This window comes from Falco naumanni, chromosome Z, assembly GCF_017639655.2.
Source record: "Falco naumanni isolate bFalNau1 chromosome Z, bFalNau1.pat, whole genome shotgun sequence".
Lineage (NCBI taxonomy): Eukaryota > Metazoa > Chordata > Aves > Falconiformes > Falconidae > Falco > Falco naumanni.
The window spans coordinates 77,307,293-77,321,043 of record NC_054080.1 but is presented as its reverse complement, the minus strand read 5'-3'; the positions used below and the strand labels follow the sequence as shown (position 1 = coordinate 77,321,043).

The following is a 13,751-nucleotide window of genomic DNA, read 5'->3' as shown; positions in this document are numbered from 1 at the left end:
GTGTTTGTTTCTATGGCCTATGCTCATATGTGCATAAATACTTGATGCAAGGCCATGTGTGCCCTTGTGGAAGCTGCACAGTATAGATTTTCATCATATATGTTCTCAGACATGCTAAGTAGCTCACTGACTTGATTTCCCTCATAGGGAGGAGATAAAGGCTGCTCCTCATGGCTCCTTTTGTGTAAGACAAGATGGTACTGTGAGGTACCATTCCTTCTTCCATGGCCATTGGCCACTTAGGCTGGAGCATACAGTGATGCCCACAGCTCCAGTTGGGGATATCCCAGATCATGGGCTCATGCCCAGCCCTGTTTTGTCCCTCTCTTCTGCCCTTGGACAGGGGTATTTCTGTTCTCCTTGGCTGTGTGTTCATTTTGCCCCAGCTCCCAGTTCTCAGGGGGCCTGATCTGAAGGTTTCTTTACCCCTCAGTCCCACAATCTTAAATGAGGATGACAGCATCAAGCTTGGCAAGGAGGTCACAGGGGACTGAGTCTGCCCAGTGTTCTGAATTTCAGATGTGGGTCCTGCGATGCATAGAGTTGGCATAGTATATCACTGAAAGAGAAGGAATCATGGGACTCAGTGAGGTGTTATGGGTGGACCATGGGTGGTAGGGATGGACCCTGCACCCTGCAGACAGGCAGAGCGCTGGGACAGCTTGATCTGGGGATTGCTCCAGGTTTGTGTGCAGCCTAAATGTTTGGTTTCTGTAGGATGCAGAGTGGCCTGAGAGATGGAACAGCAAGATACTACTGTCCATTCTCATTCAAGGACACTGGAAAAGTCTGGTGGGAAGCATCTTGGCATACATACGCGCTCAGACATGTCCCACTGACACCAGCACATCCTGTCTTCATTTTCTCCTGGTAGTCTCATGGCCTTGTTTAGAGCAAAGTAGTTGCCCTGGTGCATGGCATGACAGCTTTTTGTTTGGGACTTGGAAGAGCAGCATATGGGGACACTTGGGGTGTAATGGGCTCATATAAGCCCATTAGAGGATAAACTGATTAGCCAAGACCTGGAACATGCTGAATGGTCCCAGCTGTTGGACCCTGCCCTCTCTTTTCCCACCCTAGATCTGTGAGGGGTGGTGTTTAAAGATGCTGCTGAGCTCCCTGGCAGGGCTGGGACGTGAAAGGTAAATGCAGCACTTTGTTAGAAGCACCTCTCAGAGAAAAAAATCTTGTTAAACTGACTCATTTTTTATCAGCCAAGTGTGTGATTGTGAGGATTTCTGAAATGGCAGATGTGACAAATGGTTCCCCTGACAACCCAAGGCAGTTTTTCAGGAGAGAGACTGGGCACTGGTTTGGAGAGGGAGCTGGAGGTGATGTCCAGGCAGTGCTGAGCCCTGGTTGGCCCTGGGGACCCCTTCATGCCATGTCCTCTGGAGCAGCTGGACCAGAAGCCCCTGGGGGAGGTAGTCCTCACCCTTAGCCGAGCCTGTCCCTGCTGGTCTGATGGCCACTTCATGGGCAGCTCACCAAAGCACTGCATCTTCTGCCAGCCAGCTCTGCGGACAGGCATCACCATTCCTAGCGTCCTGCAGAGATGTAGAAAAGGGAACGAAAAAAAAAAAAGATTAAAATCAAATAAAACAGAATATAAAATTAAGTGGTTCCTAAAACACCTGGTTTTAGCTTTGCATAAACTAAACCAGACAAGGCAGTTTCAGGCCAGTTCCACACTAGAGAGTTTTGCTGACAGAGGAGGGATGTGATTTTTTTTTTTTTAGTGGTACATTTATATTAGCAAAAAGCCTGGTGAAAATACAGTTACATAGCTATAGAAGTGCTTTTGCTGATGCAGCTTGTTTGAAACAGCAGAAACCATATAAAGTACAATATAACAGATGCTTCCTCCATGCTGGAAGTATTTACTAGACACAAACTTTCCAGGCAAAGCCTTTTGCCAGTGCTGTTCCCAGTTCATTACCTCACTCTGCCCCATTCCTAAAATATCTCCCATCTTCCAGGACAGCTGGTGTCATTTGGTGGGTGGGTTTTCCTCCAATATCTGGACTACCACTGGAATTTGGACTGGACTTTTTCTCCAAGGCTTTGTCTAGCCAAGACTGAGAGATGCCCCACAGAGCACAAGCTCAACTTCAGTAGCTGCCTCTCTAAGGCTTATACCCCACCTCGGAGAGTCTCTTTTGTGGGTCAGTCTGGCCATCAAGAAAACAGACCTGTCAGACATCCAAAGTACCTTATTTTGAGGTGAAAAGAATCTGCACTGTGTTAGTTAGGGCTTTGTGCATCATCAAAGCCTGAACGTTGTGTTGCCAGCAAAGACCTTGAGAAGCCCCTTTGTTAAACATTTCCAACATAAAGTAGGCATATTTCTTGCTTTAACATGCTATCAGAAAGCTAGCGCTGTTTCTCTCTCCTATCAGAAATGCACATGTACCCTTCATAACCTGTTTTTCCTACCATTTCAACAGCCTAACTGTAGGCAACATAACTCCTCGCTTTCTGTGGGCAGTACACTTTTCGTTTACATGGATAACCTGACTACAGGATTGAAAGCTTTTAATATCCTCTCTTGATATCCACTGCATGAAAAATTATCCTCATCCAAGGCTATAAAGTAATTTGCCAATTTGCAGGTGCATCTTGGAGAGGGGAATTTTGATCAAACACAGGTTGAAGCAGAACAGATTGCCTACACGAGCGATTTCTCGGTGAACAAAAGTGACATAAATCGCCCAATTAGTCAGCTAGAAAAGGGTTGTTACAAACCAATGTTTTGTTCAGCTTTAGGTTAACGTGTGCATTATAACTAAATAAATTAAAAAATCAAACTATTTATTTATTTATTTAGATATATTTATTCAAATTAGTTACTTCTGCTCTGTAAACTGCTCTGAAAAAATCATTGGTTCACACATTTACATAGCCCTTAATGAATGATAAGACATTTATGAATCATGTGCAAATGGCCTGTTTACATACACAATGTAAACTATGTAAATTTCTTTTTTTATTTGTGTAATGCTATCGGTCTCTGAACATAAACCTGATCTAGAGGCATCACTCTGTGCCCTCTGAGGTCCTTCTGCCAACTCAGCAGTCATTAATTTAGTCTGTTTTCACCAACATTTTCTGAAGGTGTTTCATTCTGGACTGAATATCCCCATACCAACACCAAGTCCAAGTATAACTCATAGAATCATAGAATGGTTTGGCTTGGAAGGGATCTTAAAGGTCATGTAGTGCCAACAACCCTGCTATGAGCAAGGACACCTTCCATTAGACCAGCTTGCTCAAAGCTTCATAAAACATGGCCTTGAACACTCCTGAAGGTGGCTGGGGCTTCCACAGCTTCTCTGGGCAACTTGTTCCAGTGCCTCACCACCCTCACTGCAAAGAATTTCTTCCTTATATCTAACCTAAATCTACCCTCTTTCGGCTTAAAGCCATTCCCCTTTATCCTATCACTACATGCCCTTGTCAGGAGTCCCTCTCCAGCTGTCTTGCAGGTCCCCTTTAGGTACTGGGAGCTGCTAGAAGGTGTCCCCGGAGCCTTCTCTTCTCCAGGCTGAACAACCCCAGCTCCCTCAGCCCGTCTTCATAGCAAAGGTGCTCCAGCCCCCTGATCATCTCCTCTGGACTCATTCCAACAGGTTCATGTCCTTTTTATGCTGGGGACCCCAGAGCTGAATGCAGCACTCCAGGTGGGGTGTCACCAGAGCGGAGCAGAGGGGGAGAACCACCTCCCTCGACCTGCTGGCCATGTTTTTTTGATGCAGCCCAGGATACGGTTGGTTTTCTGGGCTGCAAGTGCACATTGCCGGGACATGTTGAGCTTCCTCATTCAAAAAAGAAAAATTATCTACTAGCAGACCATGTCCTGCTTGGACATGAAATACCATCTGCTTGAGCTATCTCATATATTAGTAGACATAAATTAACTTTATGTTTTGAAAAACAATGTATAAAAATATGGGGCTTATTTCTAATAAACTTAAAAAATGTATTAAAAAACTCATCCAAACTTGTAGGTATATGTCTGTGAGTGGGTATGAATAACAAATTTCCATTTACAGGCTTTGGCTTCCTTTATATCCTGATCTAAAACAGCTTGTGTTAAACATTTTTTTTCCCTGCAACTTACTTAGTATTGCAAAGGCTGTTAACTTGTTATTTTTCATTTGGACTTCATTTTTATATTCTAACTTTATCCATATTCCTCTTGTATCATGGTTCTAGCAATGTTGTCATTTCAGTTACTGTAAGCTGACTGCAAAGATTGATCAGAAAAAGTTGATTTGGAAGACTTCAGTGCCTAGATTTTAAGAAGCAGTTAAAGATTTTATATACAATCAAAACTTTCTAGTTTGCTTGTTTGTTTCTTGAAATTGCCAAATTATTTTCAAGTAGTCATTGAACATCTGAGGCTACTAAGTTTTTTCAAGCCAGCCACCTGAAAAGACTAGCAGCTTCTGAAATATGTCACCTTAATGAAATCACTGTTTGTTTTGCATGTGATACTGAGCCATCTTGGCTCTCACATCCCTCCTGAAATATGGTAAGCATCTCTTTATTTTGTTCCAGAAGACAGAAAACTCTTTGTGGGCATGCTCAATAAGCAGCAGTCAGAAGATGATGTGCGCAGGCTATTCGAGGCATTTGGCAACATTGAGGAGTGCACAATCCTTCGGGGACCCGATGGGAACAGCAAAGGTAAGGCGATGGCTTCTGTCAAGCTAGACCCAGGCTCAGTTTGTGTATCATTTTCTGGCGTGACAAAGTCACTATGTGGCTGCCAGGACAGCATCTCTTACATTAGGAGGGGTCACATATGCCGAGGGAAGCTGTTACTTTGCTGGTTGGTGTCTGCTTGCATATGAGAGCAAAAAGCTGATTGCACCTAAAAGCACATGCCTCTGATGAGCTATGTCTCACCACATGCAAACTATTAGTTTGTTCACAGCACAAAGCCTTCCCTCTGAACACAGGGCCTCTGCATTCACTCAGGATGTGCTCTCCCCACCCTGTTGAACAGGCCAATTCTTCCTTTTAAACAAAGCCAAGGTTTCTACTTTATACCTTGATTTACTGTCTCTGCCATTATCTCAGCTTATTTCTCACCCACCAGAACCAGGTCTTCCCTGTCTTCACTTGGTCTTTGCATAGATACATCTCAGCCAGTGATCACAATTCCAAGGGTACGGACACTGATTCAAACATTACATTCAGTAGACAAGTACCATTTGAAACCCACAAATGCTTCATTGTGAAACGACGTGCCTTATTTCTTTCTGCCACTGTTTGGCATCACTTGTTACATGGGTAGCATGAAAGATCTTCTGCTACAGCCCAGGTATAAGAATGAGGCTTCTCTCTTGAGTTGGAGGGTCATTTTTTTTCCTCCATCAGTCTCTAGACAAAGTAACTTCAATTTGAATAGGAAGCCCTCTTCTTTTGACAGTATAATATGTCCATTAAATATTGATCTGTGTGTAATATATCATAAACTGTGCTGGAATGTGCAGCACCAGAGAAGAGACCAGTCCTGCTGATGCAGTTCATATCTCACTGGATATTTTGACATGTGACAACATCAACCAGCACATTTTTGCAACAGGGAGGTAAAAAAATCACGGTGATGCACTGGAGAAAGATATTGGTATTCCGTAAAATCACTGGCAGGCAAAAAAGACTCGCACCAGCATTACAGGGCAGTTGTCTGGTATATGTCAGCAAAGCTCAGCCTTCCTGAGCTGAAAATAAACTGTGGGCACCTTTCTTCAATTGCAGGTCTACTTTAGTTCCGTGACATCCAAATAGAGGGGCTGCGTCACTGGAAAACAGTAGGTTAGCTTGGCTTAAAAGAGCTCCAGCCATCATAACAGTAACCAGTTAAGCACTCCATTCACAGAACAAATCAATAAATTGGGGAAAACAACAACAGCAAAAAAAATCTGTCTGCCTCCGCCTGAAATTGTACAGAACAAAATCTAATGACAAAGGAGTTAAATAGAGTAATAATAAAGGCAATGATGTCTGAGATTTGCAAGAAACAGATTCCAAAGGAGATCCAACTCACAGACTTGTAATCATACTTGCTCCATCTTTTTTTCTTTCCTTCCCTCTTAAACAATTTCATTATAAGTCTGAATCTGAGTGGCAGCTCCATATTGCTAACCAGTTTAATTATTAGTGCTAGCGGGCTGCAGTCTCAGGCTTGCGTTTCACTGAGCTGTTCAGGATCAATACTGAGCCTTGACAGAGTTAATATTACCAGCTTCCATTTGCTGGTGCTATTTACTGAGAATGTGAAGCTCCTAATTTACACACACACAGTTACATACACGCACACAGGCACACAGAGCAGTCAATCTAACAGAAAACTTAAGGCTAGTGCCCTTATCTTAGGAGCTAGTCAGGCAAGCCACAACTCCCCCAAAGTTATTTCCAGTTTGTAATGTTTTCCATCTGCTAGAAACCAATGTGACACACATTGCTTGTGAGTTACTTAATTTGGGTAAAACCCATAAGGCTTAAATTCGGTCTAATTTGAGTTTTAAGCAGATTGTCTAAGCATCAGATAGCAATCAAATCCCATAAACTTCAATCCTACCCAACCTACTACATGAAGTCCCACAGGCATCCCTGTGGTGAGCCTCTAAAGTCTTCCAGGTACCTCCATGCAAGCACTGCTCTCAGAAGGCAGGACCTAGCTTCCCACTTTAATGCCACCACAGTTCAGTCACAGCCAGAAAGCTGCCTGAACCTTGCCTGAGGCCATGGGTGATGTTCTGAACAGTGAGCTATATCCTTCAGGGGGCTGAAGAAACACCTCCTGCATGAGTGACTCAGGGGTAGGCAAAGTGGCTGTAGCATGTAGCCAGGTGGTGGAAGAGCTGGGACTGAGGCATTTCCCTGTCTGAAGTGGAGTGCAGAGCCTGTCCCTCCTGGGAGAGATGGGAGAGGCACAGTCCCTGAGCCCCTCTGGGTGAAGCCCACTAGTGTGTAGGCAGGAGTGCAGGAGTCCTCAGGTGAGGAAGCTGAAGTGGATCCAGTTCAGCAAACCAGCAGGACCCACAGCATCTGAATTGCTGCTCCATGGACAGCCTCTTCCCCCCACACACACACCCGTCCATGCAGCAGTTGTCTACTTCAGTAACTCGGGAAGCAAAGATTTCCCACAGCACCATAAGTTCCACAAGAAAAGTCTTAACACCCTCCGCAATTATAACCTTAGGCCCTGACTCTGCAGTCTCCTCCAAGTTGGCAGGACAGTAAAAGCAGCTCTTCCAGCTTTATAATCTGGAAGTAAGGGAAAAAAACAAACAAAAAACCAAAAAAACCCAACAAACAAACCACCTTAAACACAGGTATTCGCCTGTTCAGCACAGGTTATATATTTCTCTGTCTGTCAGAATCCCTTCAAACTCCAGATCTGCTTCTGTCAAAGGGATACCATTTTTCTGAGGAGAGTGGCATGACTCGCATCCTTGGCTCATAAGATCTTGGAGTCAGTTCTGGTGACAACAGGAAAGGAAGAGGTTACAGGCACATTTGGTGTTGTGTACAGAAGCCATCCTATTGAACACATAAACAGAAGGGCCAAAATGTTGGGATCTTTGCTATTGCCTTGCCACCATACACCAGTAAAAGCTGAGTTTTCACTGGTCTTGCTACCTCAAACCTACTGGAAGCAGTAGGAGGGATCCCATTAGTATCTTGGATATTAAAGAAGATAAATGCATGCTACTCCCTTTGTTCCCACCTTTATCCATCTCCACTGATCCATCAAGTTCCCTAGCACAGGGCTGGATTTCACCTGAAGAGAGTGAAGCCTTCAACATGACAGCATCACTGCAGGCAAAAATCCTGCTCTAAATGCAATGGGTGACTGGAGCTGGAAAGCTTTTGTATATTTGCTAATCAGCATATTCTTTTTAGAGGCAGAAAGTACAAAAGAATCTCTGCAAATAATTAAACACCCTAATTCTGGATTATCTCTGATTAATGAAGAGTAAGGCGCAGTATCTCAGAAGCCCGGGAATGCTGGGCTGTGATTATGTCATAATTGATCCCTATTGTTTCCAGCTGAAGTTTATCTATCTCATTTTCTCATGATTGTCTCCTCTCAGCTCCTTATAAATTAGATCCAACTATTAGCAACAATCGTTGTGCTTTTCCTGAAATACATTCCGAGCACAGTGCTGAAAGGGTAATGGAAAGTGAAGGGCTCCTGTCTGTAAGCTAGTTTCATATGGGGGTGTCATTTTTTAGAAGGGGCCATCACTGCTTTCTTCAATTTCGCTTGTACCAGCCCACAGTGCTGATTTTGGGGACCTTTAGGGCTCGTTCTTAGAGTTTGCAGGTGGGCTGTTCTAATTTTCACCCTGCGTGGTATGGATCCATAAGGGTTTGTGGACTTTCTAAGGATTCTGCAAAGGGAATTAAGGAGAGTCATCCCATCATCAGGACTGACATCCTCTGCACAGCAATCTGCACCCCTTCAGGGGAAACAGCTAGGGCTTTGCAAATTGATTAAAAGCTCAAAAGTCTTTGGTACTAATAGAAGGGGATGGAAGCCAGAACTTCTCAGATCTCTCCCAATCTGTTCCAAAACCTGCCTTAGCATATGGAAATTACTCTTCCTCTCTCTGAGTCTGTTTGCTTGTAGCTAAGAGTGTTAGCAATACCTCCCCCCACTCTAGTGGTGCATGTGACCCTTTGAAGTGTTGATCATTTCTGCACTCTAGCACATATCCATAAATCTACCTTTATGCCCTAAAACCTTATGTAAGAGTTCAGTGTGAGATTCCTCATATGACGAAGCAGGCTGGAGAAGTGCTGCATATGTTTCTGTAACGTCCAGAAGAGAGTCCTTATACAGGTGCTGGCTCTGCAGCTATGAAGGACTAAGATTCAGATTCTGGTGGTGGCAAGATGGTAAATCATACCATGTGGATCTCTCCCATCCCCACTTCTTCATCAGAAGCTGTCTCACACTTTGTCAGACCAAACCTGCTTGGAGCCAAGTCAAGCTCTAAGCAGTCTATCATGGAGCTGTACCAGACAGTGGTATGATAAGGTACCTTGTGGGCTTGGAGTAACCTGAATACTTTCTGTAACTTTGGCCTCTGGTTGCTTGTAACTTGTATGTGTGGCTTTCTGACAACTTCTATGTACTTCCTTACTGTTTCTCACAATCCCAGAGGGAGGAGCATTCAGCATTAAGTCTAATACAAATAAAATTAATTTTCATGCAATAAATTGTAAAATTGGGAAACACTTTACCATGTGAAGCTGTGGAGGCCAAAACACAAGTGAATTCAAAATGTACTTGCTATGTTTGTGCCCATCATTGCCCATCACAAGCAGTGCGGGAATTCTGGATGCAGCTTTGACTTAAGAGGTCCTCAGGCTGCTGCTGACTGGACTTCAGAAAGGAACAACCAGAAGAACATTTGTTTGTTATACTTTCTCCACAACAATCTTTACTGGCCAGTTCTGAGGGTGGAGTACTTACCTAGATGGACATTCATGGTACCTGTGTAACCTTTCTTATATTCTTCTTTTTCCTCTTCCAGGGTGTGCATTTGTGAAATACTCTTCACATGCGGAGGCCCAAGCAGCCATCAATGCCTTGCATGGCAGCCAGACAATGCCGGTGAGTAGCTCTGTAACGAGGGCAAGTGAGGGCTGGTTTGGCCTTTGCTGCCCTGGGCCCTGATTGAGGAGGAGGGATGATTTGTCTGTGCTCTGTGAACTCATCTTCCAGGAAGGATGGATAACAGCTCAGGCATGCAGGGCCTTGGGTGTGCTTTGCTTATCGGTGGAAAGGACAGGAAGACGCTGTCATTTCACACAGGCACAGAACCCCAAGGGGTGCTGTGTTCTTTCACTAGCAATTCTGATGACCTGAAAAAAAGACAGATGCCAAAAACATTGGGTTGACCTCACCATGAGTGTAAACTTCTAAGTTTCAGAGAGATGAATCAAGTAGAAACTTGTGCCAAAGGGCTTCTTTGTTTCCCTCCCCAAATAACTTTTTGCCAGCATTCAGCAAAGAGCAGCATGTTCACGTGATGGCACTAGAAGCACAGTGACGGACACCTCCCACTGCTATTGCAAAAGTGCCTATCTAGGCATAAATGTGGCTCCCTATATCTAACTCTTGAAAGGCAGTCAGACCAACTACTGGATCTTCCAGGAAGCATTTCAGAGATCATTCCATTTGGACAAATACCTAGTAATATGGGGGTTTGAACCTGATAGTTCAGGAAAGTAGAAATGCAGATGTATTTTCTATGGAAAATTATATTTGTACACCATCACACAGACCCAGAGGGATGTAAGACATTCCACTGTCAGCAATGAAAGACAATCTGGTCCAACACATTTTGGTTTATTATAATAGTATATTATTTTTATTACTAATTATTCACAGTGTAAATCATGAAAGGCAAAGGATCATGGCAACAACTTGGAAAGGATACAGGAAAGCTCATTAAAAAATATTTAGGACTGTAAAATCTCCTTTTCAATAAGATACTCTGATGTAAATTCATGAATTTATTAAAATAAGTTTAAAGTGGGCCTGGCAGATTGTATCTAGATCTTTGCAGGGACAAAAATGGAAAGTTCTTTACAGGGGAAAAGGTTTCTGGAAGTAGCAAATCATCAAGATCTCATTTCTGGAATCACATCTTAGACAAATCAGTTTAAAAATGGTACATGTTTACCAGTGATACTACTGAAAAACTTCTCCTTAAAGTTACGGGTGTCCATTTTTTGAAGTATTACAATACTTTTAGGACCCTCTTCCTAAAAGTTTCCTTCTAACAATACCAGATGTTGGGCTTGATGCTGGCATCCCATGGTGAAATATGGGCATCTTTTCTCAAACAGGTTGAAGAGGTACTTTTAATGACTATCTTTCAAACTTTGACCCAAAGCAATAGCGTCTATAAACTGACATCAGGAATTACAGTTCCATATTACCACAAAAAGGTGTATTAAAAATCAGTCCCTGTCCCCAAAATCTTGCAAACTCATGTGACAGAGGTGAGAGCAAGACAGGAAAAAAATAGACAAAACCCAAGGAGAGTTGAAGACTTTATCTAGACCTAGTATACCCAAAATACCCTTATCATTTCCCAGCCTTTTTCCTTCCTACTTTTGGCACACTTCAGATAAGTAAAAAAATACTCGTCTATTGACCACTTGGGAGCAGATTTCTGTTCCGTCCTGCTGACATCAACTGAGCTTAGGATGTGCAAAACAATGAAGAACCGGCCATTTCATGGGTCAGTTTTTTATGGGACCATTTTTCCTGTTGACTTGTTTGGCTCAAATACCTGTTATAGAAATGTTCTTGAATAACCAGGTCTGAGCATCTGAAAAAGCGTAACAATTTAACCCTCACTAGATGCAGATTCCAGGCTCAAAATCAAGTTTCCATGGCTTGACAAGTTTCCATTAATTGACTGAACCTCAGCAGCAGTCCACATACCTGCTCTTCGTTCACAGGAAAAGCAAGTAGAAAATTATTTTCATCCTCTTCATTATAAGTTAAGTTATATGGCATTGCCTTGTATCTCCCATGAGGTGCAAGCGGGCACACAGGCAGTTACCACAGCTAAGTGGACTAGTGAGGACCTGCGGAGTGACCGCCACTTGGTCAAGACATGGAACACAGTGCTTTTCCCACAGGGCCTCAAAATTGCTAAGGCGCTTTCAATGGGATGGGCCAAACCCTGCAGGTGATCTCTGTTCCTATTGTCATTTTCATGGTGCTTCAGGGTGTGCAGCTTCTTAAGGGCTTGGATGTTCACAGAGAAATGCAGCCACCTCGTGGTGAGATGCGAGGCAGCCCTCGTCCTTGGAAAGGAGGGGTGCGCTGCTGCCATCTTCCTGCAGCCCCCCCTCCCATTTCTCTCGCCATTAGGACTGGCCTCATTTGTCTGGCTTTGATGCCAACTCAAAGTTGTTCCTGTGGTTCAGCCAATTTAAACATCTCTTGCCTTGTCCTCCTGTACTACCAATGGGGCATCCATCATCATTCTTGTCAGGTCTCGAGCCGTTCGTTCCTGCGGCAGACTCCTGTTTCTCCACAGCTGTCAGGATTATTGCTCTACTGTGACTTCCTGTTCACACAACATATGTTGCCTAATAGTTTCAAAAGGCAACTTTCTTTTATGAAAGTTTTTTTTGTTGTTGTTGGTTTTGGTTTTTTTCTTTTTTTTTTTCTTTTATTAACCTTTCCTTGGACAGGTGCCTGACCGCCATTTGTCAGAAGCCCACTTCTCTGTGCAAGGCACTTGTTTCTCCTAAGGGCCCACTGAACAGGTCCACAGCTTTCCAATTTTCACACAATAAATTCCTTTTAGAAACGACTTTCCCATAATCCCTTACTTTTGAGCAGGCCCAAAGTTCCTTCTGTATCTACCTGCCAAGAGAGCTTTCTGAGGTCTTTTAAAATCATGTTGCCTATCAGCTCATCAGGTTTACACTAGTGTTTTACTTGACCTCTGTGTCCTTCTTTATGAGAGCTCATAACTTTCATGTACTTTTGCAGGCATTTATAATATATTTCTAACAATTATATGCCCCGTACTTCTAGCTCTGGTTACTCTGTCCCCTCCTGTATCTATTCCCCATCCAAATGGAGACATAAATAGGTCTCTTCATGTGATTCTCTTTGTTTCATCCAAGCCTCGTCCCTAGCAGCCTTATCCACCAACACAAATTCAGCTACTATTTCTATAGCGACAGCTTGTAGATCTAATTTCTCTGTTGCAGGACTGACTCCTGTCAAAACTAAAATCTTGGCCTGTCTTTCCAGCATCTCGTAGTGGATGTCTAGCTTGAACTTTTCCTCCCAAACCCTGTCTTCTCTCTCCTCCGCCTCCATTCTCAATCACTGTGGACAACATTATCATCCTACCTGTCAGTCATACTCCTACCTAGGCATCATCTTCAGCTTGGTTTTCTCCTTCTCTCCCATGTCTTCATATCCCAGTGACAGCCAAATATTGAAAAGTTGTTTTGCACAACACATCTAACACATCTAAGATACAGGCTTGTCCACCCACCTACACAGAATAAACTGTCCTCTGTGCTTCATTATACATACCTAAATTGCAGCAGCTTCTATCCTTACCTAGAAAGTACACAGGGTTAAAACCTGTACTGCTGTTGCACCTTTTTCACCACCTCACCCACTGTGGAACCTCAGAATTCATTTTGTTATGAATTAACTTCTGGAAGGGGTAGAACAGTACTGCTACCTACGTTTTCTGCATAGAGGTGAGAAGTGAAGAGAGTGATTCATTTGATCTGGCTTTAACAGTCTAAAAGTTTGTAATCTAATCTAAACATCCTCTAGGATTCCTATAGAATGGAGAGAGGGAGACATTTCTAGAGAATTGTACATTCTTCCCTTTATGTATCTGTGCTGGGATGGACTAAATCACTTTCTGGGCGTGCCTGTCCCTTTCATTAATTTTAATGGAGATCTCTATAAGGGCATTAGAGTGAATACCTGAGGTGGGACTTGGCTCACCTAATTTGAGACATCCAGAGGCTAAGAAACTATGTCTGAGGTTGTCATCTAAGTGTTTGTCATCTAAGTTTCTATTACAATCAATAAAGAGAAATAGATACCTATGGAGGAACTCTATTTTACAGAAATAGATTTTGAAACCTGTCAAACCAAAACCCAAAGAGAAGTGTGCTTTTTAGTTAATTTTAGGTGTCGGATTCCTATGGTCTGTCAGTTC

At 43.2% G+C, this 13,751-nt stretch overlaps 1 protein-coding gene across 11 annotated transcripts in view; it reads left to right on the top strand.

The window, feature by feature from the left end:
* The window catches only part of CELF4 (CUGBP Elav-like family member 4), a 721,304-nt gene that overhangs the window by 611,392 nt on the left and 96,161 nt on the right, over nucleotides 1-13,751 (top strand). For 7 of the 11 annotated variants that reach the window (XM_040580542.1, XM_040580546.1, XM_040580540.1 and 4 more), the window contains exons 4-5: nucleotides 4,561-4,689; nucleotides 9,558-9,637. In XM_040580542.1, the coding sequence (XP_040436476.1) occupies nucleotides 4,561-4,689; nucleotides 9,558-9,637 (209 nt within the window). The remainder of the gene's footprint in view (nucleotides 1-4,560; nucleotides 4,690-9,557; nucleotides 9,638-13,751) is intronic. The other 4 variants (XM_040580543.1, XM_040580547.1, XM_040580545.1 and 1 more) reach the window with 1 other exon arrangement.